We start from the raw sequence: 17,964 nt of genomic DNA, 5'->3' as shown, positions 1-17,964 counted from the left end.
GAAGTTCAAGAATTCTATGAAAACTGGTCTCATTCATCACAGATACATTGACTGAGTGGATATTCAGGTAAGGTAGCATTCTATGACCAAAAGAGATCCTAGTACTACGCAATATAGGGTTGGATACGCCTCCTCAAGGAGCGACATCAACACACCAAAAGACAAAATAGTTACAAAACGGAAGCCGGGTCCTGTGGTTTAGTCAAGATCAATCAGTACAGCATCTTGTCTTGAAAGGTTATGTAGTACACACCTTCGTAGAAACGCTTTTCGCGAACCTCCTTGTAAACCGTTGGGTAAATCTGAATTTTTTTCGCGTTCAAATCGATTGATAGGAGAATATTGGCTTGCTGACCCTGTATAACAGGCCGGCTCGCATCAGGACAGTGCTCTAGAGCTCATTCAAGAAGAGGGACACGTGCCTGTCTAATTTCCGGTCGAAACGTAGAAGCATCTTGCCTGCATTTTCCGTGACCATGAAGTATTTCTTTGATGTCTGTGATTTTTTTGCTTGTCATGTCCCGTGCAATTGCCCTGCGAGTATGTTTCCGAGCCTTATCAATATGCCGATAGCTGGTGCTTGAAGTGGCATTCGACATTGGGTCTGAATTGGTTGCCGAGAAGGGCAGTGGAGAGCGCGGCTGAGTCTGACATTTGTTTTGCTTGTGGATGGACATGATTTATGGTCTTGCGCTCAATTACCGAAGAATGGTGGAAGAATGATGATTTATGGAATGATGTCCTCAAATTATATAACGCACCCCTGTCTCTCCAGACAGGAAGAGTACTACGCCATTCGTACAACGCTTTAATGAGCTAGTGGCTGAGGTTCTTGTTTGGCTTGGACCCAATGTCTACGCAGCCGCTGAGTCGCTCAAAACCATACAGACTCAGCGCGTAAGCCATCCCTCAGGTGAATTTGGAAAATTCAGGTTCTTGCGCCTAGCAGAGGTTTTGCGGCATACTTGCCTGATATCAAACAGCGTGCAGCACAGCTACGTAATTCAAAATTCTACCATCCTATGGTCTTCAGCGTATACAAGACATCCTTAGTTCGGCTTATATGCTTCGCTTGGACAATCAACATCCCATGTTGCGCACCAAGTTCTGAATCCTGAACAAGCAATTGACTCTGTATTTTAATTCGTAATAAGACGCAGGGCACTAAAAGTCACATCATACATACTCGTTTTTGGACATCTCACGTGGAAAGTATTTATATTTATCGTATACTATTCATTTGCTAATCAGCGTCTTGCAAGATGACCCCATCAACTTTAATACCCTGTCACTGTTCCGACTGTCAGAAAAACACCTACAGAACCCCACACAGGGAAGATGTACGAGGAACCCTGTGGAGGCCCAGAAACTACAAAACACACGTCAAGGGGTTTGGAACACGTCCCACTTGCGCGACACAAATAACGTCTCTGCCCTCGGATGTTTCAGGTGTGTGGGGGTACATTTGCTTCATCTTCTAATTCATTGCCGGCTCTAATACTTTATACGTGACAGAGATCCCATCAAAACTGCAAGATTCTCAAAATGCCTCACAGGAAACGTCGCCCTTTGCTTATCCAAACTCAGACAGAACCTCAGCCAGCCACAAAACAACCGAAAGCCACTTTCAACCAATGTGGGATGGTCCAATCATAGATTCAAGTCCGTAACCTCTTCATTTCTTGAATACACGTGTAGTTTGATATACATAATTGTTGACAATTGTTATTTATTTGGTTTTCAGGCATCTACAGCCCAGAATACTACAAAACATTTCGGCGTTGGCATCCTGGTGACTTAGCCTACTTCCTCATGATCGCGTGTTTACATCTATTCAAACACATAAGTGTGGAGGCAGCCACACTTTGCCTGCATCTGATAGGTTCAGTGTCCTCCATTGACTACGAGAAAGCAAAGGATCCGCATGTCGTGGTGCCAAAGACTATGAGTACATTTCTGGATGGACTGAGAGTTGAGCCCAAGATTCGCCGAACAGTATGCTGTCCCAAATGCTTCAAATTGTCCTACAATAAAGATATACCCAAGTTTTGCACGTCTCGACTTACCCCCCGGAGCCGTGAATGTTCAGAAGCCCTTTCCCATGGAGCTGAGGATCTAGACGGGACCACTCCAAAACCATGCCGGCTATTTTCAACCGTATCTTTCACTGACTGGTTAGCTCGATTTCTGAATCGGCCTGGAATTGAGGAACTGCTGGAATGGGACGCAAAACAAATTGAAAAAGATTGCTCAACAATGAAAGACGTGCGGCACGCTTCAATGTGGCACTCGCTTCGTGGACCAGACGGACAGAAATTTACCTCCCTTCCCGGAAATCTGGTGTTTGCCTTGAACGTGGATTGGTTTAATGCTAACGGAAATAAGGCTGCTTTGAAGCAAATTTCGCTGGGTACTATTGCATTGGTCTGTTTAAACTTGCCGCCTCAGATTCGGACATCTCAGGAGAACATCTTTCTGGTTGGCCTGACACCTGGTCCTTCGGAGCCTAACGTAGACCAAATAAACCACGTGCTGGCACCTCTGGTTCACGAACTGCAGGTCCTATGGAAGGGTGTAAAGTTCTCTTCTACCGCCAAATACCCTACAAATGGAAGAATAATTCGTGCTATGCTAGGTCCCATTATCTGTGATCTTCCCGCAATACGAAAGGTTTTGGGAATGGCTGGCCATTCGTCAAAGCGACACTTTTGCTCACTGTGTAAGATCGACAAGGATGACATAAATCTTCTACAGATTCCGAGAGAACTAAGAAAATGTACGCACACTCTTCGGGAACAATCTTTGGCATGGAGGAATGCAACAACGGTCAAAGATCGGGAAGCGATATTTGGTGAATACGGCGTACGATACTCTGTGCTGTGGGAGCTACCTTATTTTGATCCTCTCAAGAACACCATCGTAGAACCAATGCACAACATATTTCTTGGCATAGTCAAAAATCATGGCACAAAGGCGTTTGGAATGAAGTCTGTCTCGCAATCTCCCGACGACGATAAGAATATGGACGATAGAGATGGCGAAGGCTCAGATACAGAGACAGGGGCATCCGATCTTCGTAAGATGGATGATTCAGGCAATGCAGAGGCCGAAACTTTGGATTCCGAATCATCACTCCCAGCTACGGGATACCTATCAGCAGAGGATGATGATAGATTGTTGTTTGCACTTGAAAATATGAATTTAGAGAGCAACCAATTTCCGGAGACATCCCTCAAAGATGACCACACAAGCCAAGAAGATACGGATGGCTTTTCAGAGGACGAAGCATTGGACAACGACCTCTCTGACTACGAAGAGGCCTATGGAGATGAACCTGGTTTCCAGTTCTTCGACAAAAACCAAAACTTAGCCGCGTTGCAAGATATCGCAAAGAATATCCGGCTTCCATCTTGGGTTGGACGTGTTCCCAGTACTGTAGGCACGCGGAAGGGTGGGAAATTGAAGGCGGACGAATGGGTAATTCTTTTTCAGGTCATGATAATTCCTGCTATCATTTCTGTCCTGAACAAAGAAGACGGTGCAGCAAATTTCACAGACCACGATTTTGTTCGCAATGTCCTCCATCTTATAAGTGTAGTGAATATTGTTCGAAGGGTGGAAGTGACGGAAAATGACGTCAGATCCCTCCGATATCACCTTCGAAGCTATCGAAACGGATATTCTAAACTTTATAGATCACTGCCTGTGCTACCCAATCATCACATGGCGCTTCATCTCCCAGAGTGCATTCGACGCTTTGGTCCTGCTCCTTTCTGGACTGCATGGTCCTTTGAGAGGCTGAATGGTGTGCTGGCGAATATTCCCAACAACAACCATCCTAGTAAGTTCGCAAGTTGTTTTACTGACTAGAATACAGACTGGACTGACGAATAAATCATAGATTCACGCGAACTGACAAGAATCAAGATATGGACCACGGGGCAGAACTTACGACCTATCTTGAAAATACTGTGTGAAGATCTTCCAAAAGCCATCGCGACAAGACTTTTGAAGTTTTTGGATCCCAGTGGTGGCCCACGAGGTAGTACTTCTGAATTTGACGGGCATACGACCATTGATCTAGCTGAAGAACCCACCTATTGCTATGATGAAAAAAAAGCAGAGACCCTGGACTATGTCACCCATGAGAATCTTGCTTGGCGTATGAAGGAGTTAGGATGCGGGCATGTTGTTGTGGCTACTCGGCATTACAAAACCCCACCTCCCTCCCATCACATATTGCTGGGACGCATGGTCAACCAAAAAAAAATGGTAAATCACGGTGGCATATCCTACTCGACCTGGGATCATCACCAGGGGAACAGTATTGTTCTGTATCACTTTAAAGATGCGCGCGGGCCAACGACATATCGGTGGGGACGAATCAACGAGATATTCATAACCAAACCTGGGCCGAAAAACAATCCAAAGGCTCAACTATGGTTCGAAGTGATCCGATTCTCTGAGCTTCGAGCTGCCGAGAAAGCCAAGCATGGACTTGACAATTGGCCGAACGCCAGAATGACGGTTGTGTACAGCTCTCCCAAAAAGAAGGAACTGGTGCGAGTTGATGAGCTTGTTGCTCAAGGAGTGGCTTGGGATACCCCTGACAGGTGCTTTGGGATAAATCAGCCAACCACACTAATCATCAACTTGAGCAAGTTTTTGTGCAATCAAACTTGATCATTTTTGAACTTTTTTTGACCACTTGATACAAAATTCGTTTGTTGTTTGGGCAGTAGAAAGATATTGTGCTTCATCCATTCCCTACATCATCTGATAGGCCACCTTGAAAAAGACTGGTAGACACGATACTTAGGCTGTTTGTAAATAAACCTGATGCCAACAATGTGAATAAGTAATCAAGATGATCCCAGGACCCGCAACTGACTAACAATGAGCTTGCATTGGAGAAAGGTCTGAATGAGGTTTAGTTCGTACTGTTTGTGGAGTCATAACACCACCCTTCCAATGATCCCAATTATATAAAGATTACACCTTTGATTACATGGATACTCATAAATAATCAGAATTGTGACTGCGATTTCATTGATTATCTCGAACCCAATCTACAGGTCGTATGTGAACTTTTCTCATCTGGCTGGCCACTGCATGTATTACAAGCGATCACCGTATTCTCGCGGATTAAACCATGGCATTTCGAATCCAATTCGAAACCACCTGGGCTTTTCTATTCCTGTTCAATTTTGCAAATTGTATTGATTCCTTGATGTTGAACATATCAAGTCTTTGAAAATATCAACAAGAAAAAACAGAAAACCCCTTCTTTGAAAGGTTTTAGTCAAAAACTAGTGTAACGACTTATGTTTTTGATGCGTCAAGAAATCGGGTAATCGAGAGGGAACTTGAGAAGCTAGGGAAGCGTATTTCTTCATCCTCCTAGATCTCCATCCGCACAAGACATATGGAAAGATTATCGTCTAGTAGCTAGATGGGTTATAATTTTTGTCTTTGACGAATGGACCTCCTTGCGTACCCGACTACCATTGCCCAAAAGCCCTTTTCAGCCTATTCCCGTCTATCAATACATGCACTGACTTTCAGTAATCCTGACGTAGTAACATGAGAGGGTATACGTGAAGTTTGGAAAACGGAGATCTCCCGTTGTTTCGCCTGCTTCGAACTAGACATGTATGGTAGGCTGTGGCACTGTGACTTTGACGTGCTTCGAAAGGTGACAATTGTGCTGAACTGGAAGAGAACGCTTCGATTTTTGTCAAAGTCACTGATTATAGATATGTGACGGAGGAGTTGAGCGTGTGATGAGTGTTTGGAAGTACCTTCTTGCTGACGTGCGTGCACATCAACTCAGTATACATACACCCAACACGACTTCGACGTGCTTTGAGAGAACACAATCATGCTTCACTGGAAGATCCAAAGGATATTACCAAGACTCATGTAAAGATCAGCTTGGCCAAGTCTGAGCACTTGCTTAAGATCGTGATATGTTCAAATCTCAAGGTGTTGTCTATTATTCAGAAAACGCAGCTGAGTATGTCCTGACTACATGCTTCGAACTGATAGTCAGTAAACACGAAGCGTTGATGAGTCTCGCACAGACTTGCCTACTAACACAATGTCCTCGACGCGCTTTGAAAGGCCACAATGAGGCTCAACTGGAGCCTCGAAAAGCATCCTCAAGACTCATCTATGATCAGCTTGGCCAAGTGTGACGCGTGATAAAATTTTGGTATGTCACGTATATTTCGAGTCATCTACATATGATTACGCACTTGTACCGGAACTTCAGACCGCGTAGAGTATACGTAAGCCTTCTCAAAACGCATCCGTTGTTTGTTGAATACCTGCAGCTTTGAACTGATACTCAGTAAACAAAAAGGCAAATTACGCCTATCATTCAGATGCCTTCAAATCTCAAGACATCGTCGATTGCTCAGGAAACGCGGCTGCGTATGCCTGTGCGAGCTAGCAACACCAGTCACAGCGTGACAAAAGTCCAAAGGCAATCTTACTCTATATAAACAGTATATACATCACTTGAGACTGCTATCACCCAGCGAATAGTATTCCTTGCAACTCTTCAATCACGACCCAATTTCATAAGTTACACCTAGCATCAAAACACAAAATACACCTCATCCCCAAATCTCACTCTTAGAACAAATACTTTAAGCTGTTGCTGTCATGGATGAAAATGTGCATGTCATGGCCTTAGGGCAAAAGGTCCTCGACAACGAGGTAAGTAGAAAGATTGTCGGACTTATATTCTTCACTGATATGCTTCTCCTTCTCAGGTGATGATGGGTATGATACTCACGCAGATGGAACAGATAAGGAAAAAACTTACAAAGCCTTCCGGAATCCCGGTCAGTCTTGATTTTATGATGAGTATAACTTTGAACAAAACTAAAGAGAAAGTCTTAACAGGCGCAAAGCGAGAGTACAGACATTGGTCCTGTGTGGTACAACGATCTCGAGAACTGTAAAGAGAACATTGAAGCCATAAAAGAGGTTCATTTTGGAATTTGGTTTTTTACTGGTATTCGTATTTCTGACCAATCTGCTTAACATTGACTTTTCCACATGCGTAGACAATTGCTCGTGACAAACAGGACACCCGCAAAATTCAAAGCCTTCTTTCTACGATCAAGGGCATAGAGGGAAGAATGCAAAAAATTGATGTCAAGATTGATGATATAGAGGCAAAAGAAGTTGAGTCCAACCTGTTGGGTTTGGTCACATCAAATCAATCCAAGGAGCTTTCAACCACTACGGCAAGCAACGATGTAGCTGCGGTGACGTTTGAAGAGGTTACTATACTCTCCCTCTATTCCCTTTTGCCCCTTATCTCATCAACACCACTCGAACTTTCTTTAATTGAACTGTTTTTCCCGCATATCTTCTAGAAACTGTTTGCAAAAGAACAAGAGATTATCAAGAAAATTTTTAACCAAGTCGAAGCGCTTTTGAAAGCTCAGCAACAACTTATGGAGGGTGCGAGAGATGAAGATCGCAAGAATATGGCTAACCTTGTCCACAGGGAGATTACAACTCTACATCAAGAGCTGACGAATCAAAATGCATCACACGGCATAACTATGATGGATGATGAGGTTGAACCTCTGGCCTTGGAAATTAAAGAACTGAAAACGGTAGTGCAGGGACTCGAAAGCTTTGTTCATAAGCAGCAGAATGCTATCGAACAATTTTCCGAAAAGTTCGAACTTCCGGACGAGGTCCCACAGATCTGCGATGATATGGAAATTGATAAGGTTTGGTTCCACATTTTTATTCTTTCACCAATACCTATCCCATATTTTTGAGCCAGTCTTCTGATTAGTTCGTGCTCGTGCTTGATCCCTTTTGAAGCCTGAAGACCATCTTGAACGCAGAGTCTCTGCTGTCGAATCCTTCTCAGAGGAAGCTGAAGCCCAGCGCGAAGCCAGGAATGCCGAGAAGTTTGAAAAATTTCAACAGGAAATGCTAAAGTTGATTCATTCAATGGTAGAAGAAAGGACTTTGGCCAGTGTAAGTGTACAAGTTCCCCTTCTGTGAACTGATTTTTTACTGAGGCAAAAAAAACTTTGCCTCAATAGGCTGCAGAACTTTCGGCTCAGCAAAGCAAGATCTTGCAGGTTGAAGGACCAGAGCTGGATCTTGAAAACGAATTCAACAGCAGATTTTCTGCCTTCAGGAAAACAATAGATGATGCAGTTGAAAGACAGGTAGTCATCACAATTGACCGACAAGCAGTACAAGATAAACCTTCTGATGTGCGTGTTGCGTATTGCTCATTATCCTACGCTTGAGCCCTACCTGAATCCATCACATTCAACAGGTGTCTGAAGACTTGCGCCTTCAAATATTGGATTTGAGAAATCGTGACGAAGAGAATCGGCGGAAGATTTCTGACCAATCTGCGGCCATAGAAAAAATCTCTTCCGGATTGCCCTGTCCTGACTCACGTCAAGAACCTCCTCAAGGATCTCGTGAAGCACTCGTTCGATTCCAAGAATCACCCCATGAAGAACACTCGGATGGGTTTCTTGATTTTACAAACAGCTTGCAGTCTGGATCATCACATTGTTCCACGCCACAAATGCAAGGCCATCCAGGAAACCGCGAGGAAGAGGCGAGAGGCAGAGGTGGGGTTCTTCTTAATGTAAGGAGCCTTGATGTCTCCTATACCGCGGCACCCGAAAGATCTGCATCTGTGCTGAGAGCTCTACTTCGCAAATCACAGACTAGCGTACCGACTTCTCCTAATAACACCTCATCTTTCCAACGCACAACCTCTACGGATCGCGCTTCCCAACGATCCTCGCAACAATCGACGCCGGTGCATAACCCGGAAAATAATCAATCAAGTCCAGGATACCGCGAGGAAGAGGCGAGAGGCGGACGTGGGGTTCGTTTTGATGTAAGCACGTTGATGTCTCTTATACCGCGGCACCCAAAAGATCTGCATCTGTGCTGAGAGCTCTAGTTCGTAAATCACAGACCAGCGTACCGACTTCTCCTAATAACACCCCATCTTTCCAACGCACAACCTCTGCGGATCGCACTTCCCAACGACCCTCACAACAATCGACGCCGGTGCAAAACCCGGAAAACGATCAATCAACTTCTCAATCAACGTCACGTATCAACTCCAATGGGCAATCTGCTACAGGAAGTGGCACGGCCACGCCTGTCTCAAGAAAACGAAAGTGGAGGAAATCCAAAGAAGCACCCAAAAAACCAAAGCGTCCAAGTCTTCGGCAAGAACGAAGGTCAATGACTCCACAGGTAAAAGAAGCTGATGAACAAACAGTGAGTCCTAAATGATTGAATAGCTGTTAAGCAGCACATTGAACGTCAAACTGAAAGTAATGTTGGCACAGGCACTTCAGGTACAGAAGCATTTTCGACTGATGGCAGGGGTGGGTCGCTCTAAAGTAGACTTCCCAAAATCCCCAACACACTCAGACCTCGAAAACCTGCCGAAGCTCACTGTAGATTACGAGACTGCACCACTTGGAGAGGCTGTCCCCAACCTGATCAGACAGGATCAACTCCGACCAACTTGGAAACCTGAAGAAATGGAACATGAAGCATCTGGTATGCTACAATACTACCGACGTAGACTTCAGCAATATGGGCTTCCTTATGTGGGTTTGAGCACAGCTAAAGATATAAACGCAGAGGACTGGAATAGAAGGGTTCTTGCATTCTGCACGGATACGTTCAACAGAGCATACGGATGTCAAGAGTATCATGTCGTGGACCACAACCCGCAACGTATCATGAAACTAATGCAAGTGCATATTGAGTACCGCCTGAAGCATATGAGAAGATACAGCAATAATGAAGATGTACTTCAGACGGACCAAAAACGAGACCGTCAACAACAAAGAAGATTACGAGTATGTTCTGGGCTTTTGGATGTACCATGATAAGTTCAAGACTAACATTTTCTATCTTGTTCTCTAGCTTGCAAAACGAAGACAGGAGATGTGTGGAAATGTCGAAAGTTCGCCGTTTGCAAAATTCAGTGATCTATTTGAAGACGAACGACTGTGCTCGTCAGACGAGTCCGACGAAGACGTGCTGAACGAAGACCGAGTGAGGCACACCCCGGTATGGCGCAGCTCCCTGGCTACATCACTCGTGGAAAACATTGATGAAAGTTACCACAAGATGAGGCAAGAGGAATTCCCGAGGCGACCTGGACGGAAACCCGCGAAGCGTGTTCTCTCGAACTATCGACCAGAGGGGGGGAAGTCGCGATGGCCCGCAGGCTTGCCCAAAGATTGCTACAGTGACGTGTGGCTGCGCTCACTTGACAGGAAAGATTTGGAAAGTCTTGAAATGAAGGAATGCATCTTGGATAATTCTTTTCTGACCCTCTCATGAAGGTCCTCTTCACGACCGTAAAGATCTCGGCTCAAGATATACTGGCTTGTAAATATTATACGACCCACAGTTTCTAAATCTTTGTAATTTTGCTAGATGTTGATAATACCAATCCCTTGATTTGACTCATTGCGCGCATAAACAGTCTTTGAGCTCTGAGGGTACTAACCATTTTTACGGTTATTTTTGACATGATTAGTACGAGAACACGAGTTATGACCATAGTAAAATTTCCCGGTTAGCAGGAAAATGTCCAAATCGATGAAATTGAAAGCTGCATGACGGATGTGTCAAAATTACACATTTAAACGAGACATAGAGAGACAAGGTAGGAATTGGTGCATCATCATGACAAACCGCCTTCAGGCAGCCATTTAAAACCAAGGCACGAAAATGCATGGATAAATTATCAAGAGTGGACAATGTACAACTTGTAGAAGCATCATCAGGATGGAATAGATGGGATATAGCATGGCTCCTGTTTCAAGAGTATTTGAACGAGTCGGAAGACATACCGTTTCTCACATGATCTCAATGAATCTGAAGTCTTTCTCTTTCTCTTAATATGGTTGGAAAAATTTGTTGAAATTTTGAGGACACGACGGGATCAAAGTGTAAAAATCGGTGGGCAAATAGTCCTCTTCTTTGTTGAAGCTCACCAATTTTGAAATCCCAACTTTTCGGATTTCACCTCAAGGTTCAATTTCATAGCTTTTTGGAATGAAGCTCAAAGTCTTTGAGCTTTGAAGTTCGAGCTTTGAAGTTCGGATTTCTTCGAAGTTCAAAGTTCAAACTAGCAACTTTGAGGTAGGGTTTAGAATTCATTGACACACAAAACCTACACTTCCTTGCTCAAGTATACCGCCAAATCAAGATTTTGTTTGAAAAAATTCTACAAGGTGAAAGAACCTCAAGAGAGGAAGATGAAATAAAAAACATTAAAATGTGAGTAGGCTCACAGTGGGTCGACGTCCAGTTTAAGTCTGAAAGGTAAGGGAACCACAATATATTTGACTTCGAATTCCCAAAAGAACAGAAATAAATGAATTACATGGGTACTGTTCCATTCGAAAAAGGCATAGCAGGTGATTCGAAGTCACAATAGGAAAGACGTTGAATCTTTCGATTTTGAAGAGGTAAAAATTTGTACTTAAAGATTGTGTGTGAATACTTTTCTGAAAGTGATATATTTGACAATGTGTGATCTTTTAACAAAAGAAAAGAGCGTTTTTATGACTCAAAGCTTGGGGCTCGAATTTGGTGGGTACCTACAGTAAAGAGCTAAAGTTGGGTGGGGTGAATGATATTGCAAGTATAGCGGTGATTGATCAAAAAATAGGAGGCGATTTCATGTGCTGAAATAGTCACTACCAGCTTGTAAGAAGCAGTAGTGAAGGAGAACATGAAGATTTAAACTACAATCACAACGCGAGCTCACGCAGCCAACCAGTGGACGAGATAATCTGAATGAATGCATACAACGCCTACTAGTCACCAAGAACACTTCCCAATGCAATTTTTTCCGATGGTGGATCTGGCGATAACTGGCCGACATGACTGCGTATTGCATCTAGCAGTATCAGACACTGCATATTAACTTCATGGGCGTTCTTGGAGTTTTCATGCGGTCCACTACCACACTCTGATCAATGACTTATGATTAGCATCAGAGAAGCGTAACATAATCCAAATTAGTACTCACCAGCCAAGAATGAAGGTTGTCCTGATATAGCTTTAGAAGAGGTCTTGTATTGTTCAAAAACGTGGAGATCTCGTGCGTCTGGCTCAGTATCCCTCTGATTGATTGTAGATTTTGATTCAAGTCTTGACTTCTGGTTGAACCGAAAGCGTCTGTGATGCGGCTGAATATGGAACTTTGAGTTAATTTCCTTTCCATGATGTGAAGGTGGTACCTTGCGTCCTCGTTGGCTTTGTTCGTGATTTGAATCGTATTAAGGATACTTGTGATAGACCTTGATAGGACACTTAACGAATCGCGATGACGGTCGAGGATTCTTTTGGCGGTGTGCATGTCATTGGTGGCTTCCTGACGATTGAACCAGAAAATGAACTATGTAGTTCACAAATATCATGTTAATCGTTGAAAATCAAAATCTGCCCAAACGTTTGGCAGTGGCCTTACTCACCTCACGCATGAAGATTCAAGCTCGGTGTGTCCTTTGCCGTTGAGCTGGCGCATCATGTCGGAGACCAAATCAACGTTCTCCAATACTTTCGCCAGGAGGCTTACAGTAGCTGATGACTCTGTCAGCTCCGTGCAAGTCTTCAACACACCCGATAACTCTCTTAGAGCAAGAAAGTCTATCGGTTTGAGAATCAGATTGTTGCTGAGAGACTTCATTGATTCAATGAATGTGACCGGGGTGTGTTGAATCTGACGAAGTTCTGCCAAGGCCTGACCTGATTTGATTTGGTCTGTCGCCTCCTTCAGCTGATCAACTTGTGTAGCGAAAGAGCTTCTACGAAATAAATTAGGAAATATAATATACACAATGGTGAGCAATTTTTAACTGAGAAAACAAATATATGTGAAGAAATTCACTCCTGAAAGAAATACCAAGCCATTATGAACGCAATAGCAGATGATAATATATAACGTAAAGGCCAAACGTGGCGCCGACGAGGAACTGAATCATGATCGGGTGCTTGGTGCGGTGGAGGTTTGGTATTGGAGACATTGCCATTTACGTCGCTTGGGAATTCTAAACTGGTTGTGAGCCAGTTGGGGTTCATGTTTGTTGACGATGGATCGTAATTGGAGATCGTGGCCATGACGGTTAAGGACTCGAGGCAGTGGTAAGCGATGATTCCTACAGGTGATTTTAATATACGTTTACGTCGAAATCTCAGGAGTTGAAGTGCCCAAGATCAGAGCAGTTGGCCATTAAATACGATGAGTCAGGCTACGTTTTTGTCTGATTTACGCGTGCTTCGACTGAGAGCTTCTGAGCCTGAGGCTCTTGGGATTGTTGCCTTTGTTGCCTTTCTCGTGCTCAGGATAACACGTGATACGCGCTCACATAGACTTGCACAGTCAAACGCTTAACAGGGAGAGCGGAGTAGATGACTCAGTGGATTTGGCTCTCTCGACTGAGTTAGAGTGCGTCTCGCTTTGAAAGGCACAGATAACCTTTGAATCTAAAGGCTTTATGTGCAAACCCTCTAGTAACAAAGGACGGCCCAGGGAGGGTCAGTCTTGGTCCATCCGCTCTCTTCAAGTTATTCAGCACTATATTGACCATATCTTTGCAACTATCGGCTCATATTGATCTCCTTTGACCTCCTCGAAAACCCTTACAAACACACAACCTGATTTGCTTGCGTAAGCCCATGATCCCTGGTTTATATGAAGCTGGTAACTGACGTACCCATATGATACGAACCGCCTTCTATGATTACAGGACAATGGTTCGATTAGTTTTGTCAGGAAATATTTCTAGATGGGCTCTATTGGTTTTGTTGGCGGTTACGATTCCTGCTATACCCACCACTATTCACCAATACCTCATACAATGTTTCACTTTCCGTCTTCCAACGGTCTCGCACTTGTACTGCGCGTATATTGGCGGGCCGTATTTTTGTGGACCCAAAGACAGTAGCCGCTCGAAAAAGGTGGCTCTGCTATCCAACACCGTGACATCGACTGCACGCTCCGCTGGGGATATCTTCGAGTCGATCCTTGACCTAGGAAATCCCAACCATGTCCGTCTTTACCAAGATGAGATCCTGGAACTTTCTCAGACTATCGCTGCCTCGGACATCCTGGGGAAGAAAGAACACCTTGCCGAAAGTGTTCAGAACCTCAGTGAGATGACCAGAGATGTCAGGGACAGGGTCAACCTCTTGAATAGTGCAAGTATATCAGTATTGCGAAAGGTTTTTCAGAAAGTAAGTATTTCATTCATCGCATATGATTGATACCTTCCAAGGAGCAGTAAATTCCTGAACTAAGTAGTCCTTTTTTTACAAGCTCGAAGTGATAGGGCTTATTCTGAATTCCATTGCCGGTGGGGGAGATGTATACTCGACTACGTCAGCGCAGGCCAGATTGACGGACCTGGTGCAAACCATCTCGAATGGGTTTTCCGAGCTAGAGGCGCAGGTAGACGCCGCCATTCCACTGGCCAGACAAGGTTCGAATTTTGCAGCCACTGTTGGCGCTCAATTTGCCCAACAAAACATGCAACTGCGAAAATTAAAGGCCGGGGTTCCGCTTTGGAAACGCTTGGTCAACTTCAACACCTGGGAAAGTCAATCGCTCAATCGAAATATTGCAATGACTACCGCAAGCGCATCGACGTTGAGGTCTATTGCATTAAAGCTTGAAGACCTCCGCGCAACTCTTGTAACCTTTCAGGGAAACGCGGAACATTTTCGAGTGAGTCTCTCTGTGTCTTTCCTACATTCTGGAAAGATCCATTAATCACATGTTGTCATCAGTCCGAGGTCATAGGTAATCATAAGTCTTGTCGTGAGCTAGCAATCGATGACGAATTTCGGGCAATGAGCCAGGTAATCGGTCGCTTCAGTCAGCTCACTGAGGCGGCTGGAACCAGCCTTAAAGTAACTCGGGTCGATTCGCCGACCCTTTCAGCCTGAGACCTGCCACAATTTACTACTCAATGTTTTCACTCTCAGATTCATTCCTCTTAAGATACCCTCAAAGGACACCAAAACCTCGTGCGCCTAGTCTATGATCCACACTCCATTACCCATTGGGCACCACCTATTACCTGTTTTCAATATCTTGCTACTTCTTCTTGTATTGAGTTTTGTCAAGTTTACTCCACATCTACATATCTATTGGCCACAAGTCATAAATTGCTCAATGATACACCAGAATTCAATTGAGGTTACAGAAATTTTGTCATCCACAAGGGGGAAACCCTGGCGTACATTCAAGATTTGCTCAGTTAGTCATGGAGTACGTGGGTGAGAAGAAGTCGGGATGACCTATTTGTGCACGTATTAAGCATGCCTTTGTTTGAGCTCCAGTTTGCAAAGGCCAAGTCTCCGGCCTTGAAGTGTAGTTTCAACAGTTCGAAGCTTGAACTGACTTTCAAGTTCGAACTTATTTTGAAGTTCGAACTTATTTTGAAGTTCGAACTTATTTTGAAGTTTGAACTTACTTCAAAGCTTACTTCGAAGTCTGAATTTTTGAAATCCCAACATGACTGATAGGCGCAAAAAGTCACTCGCAGGTAGTCTCGTTGAAAGACTGATACGTCAATCAACAGGGGCATTGAGGTCATCTGCGGAGAAGCGCTAGATTGCAGGATCATAAGACCAGAGATACAAGCATGAGACCAGTGATACAAACACGTAGAATTCCAATAATCCCAACACCTTGGCAGACTTCTCATCTTATTATCAAGGGGTTATCGTGGAGTCATATCGGCGGCGACTGTCGGGATCAAGCAACACTTTAGCGGCCGCCGACATCTAAAGCGAACGGGCATTTACCAGCATCAGAATATGAAACGGAAAGGGTGAATGATCTAGATGTAAGCCTGAGATGAACCTGCCTGTTGTGCTACCCCGGTGTGTCCACCTTTGTCTGGATGAAAATATAACATGCACGACTTCCAGCGACTTTTGATCTGTGCTGAATTTGCCATTGGGGTAAGAGCCAGCTGCTGTTTACGGGGTTAACAGTTAGATTGATTATCAGATCTTCTGGGGAAAGGTCAGATCCTGGATGCACTGACCTCATAAAGCGTCCTTTGCCTTTGTTTTTGGGCTTGATGGCTGCAGGATGTGGGGTCACACTGCTGTTTATTACTGACGCGCCTATAAAGCTGTGAAATCCAAAGAAAATTCTTATCAAGAGTGTCAATGTAGAACTGGCTCTCAGGAGTCCAAAGTTGATCTAGCACTCCTTTGCCCTCATCCAGATGGCCAATGTGCAAATACGCCTCGACAAGGAGTAGATGAATTCGTACAATTTGTTCCTTCAAGTTTTTGACAATAACCTTCCGTTCTTCTGCTATTCTTTTGCGCCCCCCTTCTAAGAGCGAAATTGCATCTTGTGATTTTTCTCGACATAAAAAATCCTGCGCCCACATATACACCAGTTCCAAGATGTCATTGGTGGTGGTGACTTCGTTGTCAGGGGTGTCCGGTTTAGACTCCTGTTGAAAGTAAATTAGTGGAAGTTTGTCTGTCAATCATCTGATGAGCTCATTTTCCGAAAAAAAAAACACTAACGCATGCCTCCGAGTTCGAACTGCTTTCTAAATTATCTTCAACCTCGAAATACAATTGGGATAGTTCTAGGTACTTTGGATGGGTGGCAGGTATGGCCAGGCTTGAGTCTGGGCGCCAAGCTTGTTGAAGGATGTCAGAGGCCGCTTGCGGACGCTTCAGCTTCAGGTAGCATCGTGTTAGATTGAAACACGAAAGAATCCATCCCGTATGGGGACCTCTATTGGTCGCACCATTCTTGCTCTCACATCTGGATATCTCTTCGGAATATAACTGTAGCAATTGTAGATATTTTTGAACCGAGTGTGTATACATTCCTTTCGAGTCGGCATACTCAGCTGCATCCATGAGTTGATCGATGCGGTGTTGATCCTGTAAGGATGGGTCAGGAGGAGTTCGATGGGACTTGGAAGAGGAAATGGTATCGAGATACAACAATCAGTTAACGGAGAAATCAGCAGGTTCGAAGATATCATCAACTCACCATTCTTCCTTCCTTACGGCATTTTATTGAACGATAGACTTGTGTTGTTGCCTCGCTTGATTCGGTTTCTGGCAAACACTTGTATGCCCTCTTTGGACGGGATGATGAAGAGGCATTTCTCGATTCGATTGGTAATGTCTGCTCGGCGGATGTCTTTGAGGGCAACACATCATTCATTTCGAACGTAAAGGTGCAGAAGTACGAAGTACAGAGCAATGTGGTCAAGGTTTGTTTCTGACACCGAGGGCACTATGATGGTTTACGTACTATTTACAGGCCACGAACAACGTAGGAATGAACGGGTCTACTCTAGAGCCGATTGATCAACGTTCAGCAGTACTCAGGAGTATGAAGCCCTGATGTAAGGGGCCAGGTATAGTTTATTTGCGAGACATTTCAAACATTACGCCTGATATTTGCTCAAATTTAACTCAGACCCTTCTCGAACTCAACTTGGGTCCAGCTCAATTTTCTATGACTGAGGACCCGTAGTCTTATCGAACCGCCGATCGCGAACAACGACTCTCTCGAAATCCATTGTTGTGTTTTCCTTCCTCTAACCCAATCTGGCTGATTCAAAAGATTTGGATGTTGATGCCTGAATCCATTCCACTGCGCTTAGCTCAGCCACCGCGTCAGCTGAGTTACTTGCGCACCAAGGCACCCCTGTCGGCCGCATTCGCTCATTCTGTCTTTTGGCTTCCAAACGTTGAGTTGTTTCATCATCAGCCGTTGGAGTTCAGAGTGCGAGTTCCCAAATATATGTATATATACATTTATAATTCATCCTCAATCGTAAAACGTACCAATATCCACTCTTCATTCAATATCTGTTCATTGACAGTGTAGCTTAGGAAACTAATTTGCCGCAAGAT

At 44.2% G+C, this 17,964-nt stretch overlaps 4 protein-coding genes across 4 annotated transcripts; 3 read left to right on the top strand and 1 right to left on the bottom strand.

The window, feature by feature from the left end:
- Positions 1 to 3,021: 3,021 nt before the first annotated feature.
- MELLADRAFT_104662 (uncharacterized protein) lies at positions 3,022 to 4,683 on the top strand (the record flags this gene model as incomplete). Its single annotated transcript, XM_007407839.1, has 2 exons — positions 3,022 to 3,805; positions 4,349 to 4,683. The coding sequence occupies 2 exons, from the start codon at positions 3,022 to 3,024 to the stop codon at positions 4,681 to 4,683; spliced, it is 1,119 nt and encodes a 372-aa protein (XP_007407901.1).
- Positions 4,684 to 6,669: 1,986 nt separating this feature from the next.
- MELLADRAFT_84361 (uncharacterized protein) lies at positions 6,670 to 9,920 on the top strand (the record flags this gene model as incomplete). Its single annotated transcript, XM_007407840.1, has 11 exons — positions 6,670 to 6,723; positions 6,780 to 6,851; positions 6,913 to 6,996; positions 7,077 to 7,295; positions 7,392 to 7,757; positions 7,855 to 8,013; positions 8,082 to 8,258; positions 8,324 to 8,630; positions 8,709 to 8,905; positions 8,986 to 9,297; positions 9,369 to 9,920. 11 exons carry the CDS (start codon positions 6,670 to 6,672, stop codon positions 9,918 to 9,920), a joined length of 2,499 nt encoding a protein of 832 aa, XP_007407902.1.
- A 3,853-nt stretch (positions 9,921 to 13,773) lies between these two features.
- On the top strand, positions 13,774 to 15,000 carry MELLADRAFT_104660 (uncharacterized protein; the record flags this gene model as incomplete). The annotated part of the gene is made up of 3 exons (XM_007407841.1): positions 13,774 to 14,289; positions 14,372 to 14,779; positions 14,842 to 15,000. 3 exons carry the CDS (start codon positions 13,774 to 13,776, stop codon positions 14,998 to 15,000), a joined length of 1,083 nt encoding a protein of 360 aa, XP_007407903.1.
- Positions 15,001 to 15,899: 899 nt separating this feature from the next.
- Positions 15,900 to 17,266, bottom strand: MELLADRAFT_104659 (uncharacterized protein; the record flags this gene model as incomplete). Its single annotated transcript, XM_007407719.1, has 4 exons — positions 15,900 to 16,037; positions 16,110 to 16,532; positions 16,609 to 17,010; positions 17,090 to 17,266. 4 exons carry the CDS (start codon positions 17,264 to 17,266, stop codon positions 15,900 to 15,902), a joined length of 1,140 nt encoding a protein of 379 aa, XP_007407781.1.
- Positions 17,267 to 17,964: the final 698 nt, after the last annotated feature.

This window comes from Melampsora larici-populina (assembly GCF_000204055.1).
Source record: "Melampsora larici-populina 98AG31 unplaced genomic scaffold MELLAscaffold_10, whole genome shotgun sequence".
In the NCBI taxonomy this organism is placed as follows: domain Eukaryota; kingdom Fungi; phylum Basidiomycota; class Pucciniomycetes; order Pucciniales; family Melampsoraceae; genus Melampsora; species Melampsora laricis-populina.
This window is presented reverse-complemented; position numbering and strand designations above follow the sequence as displayed.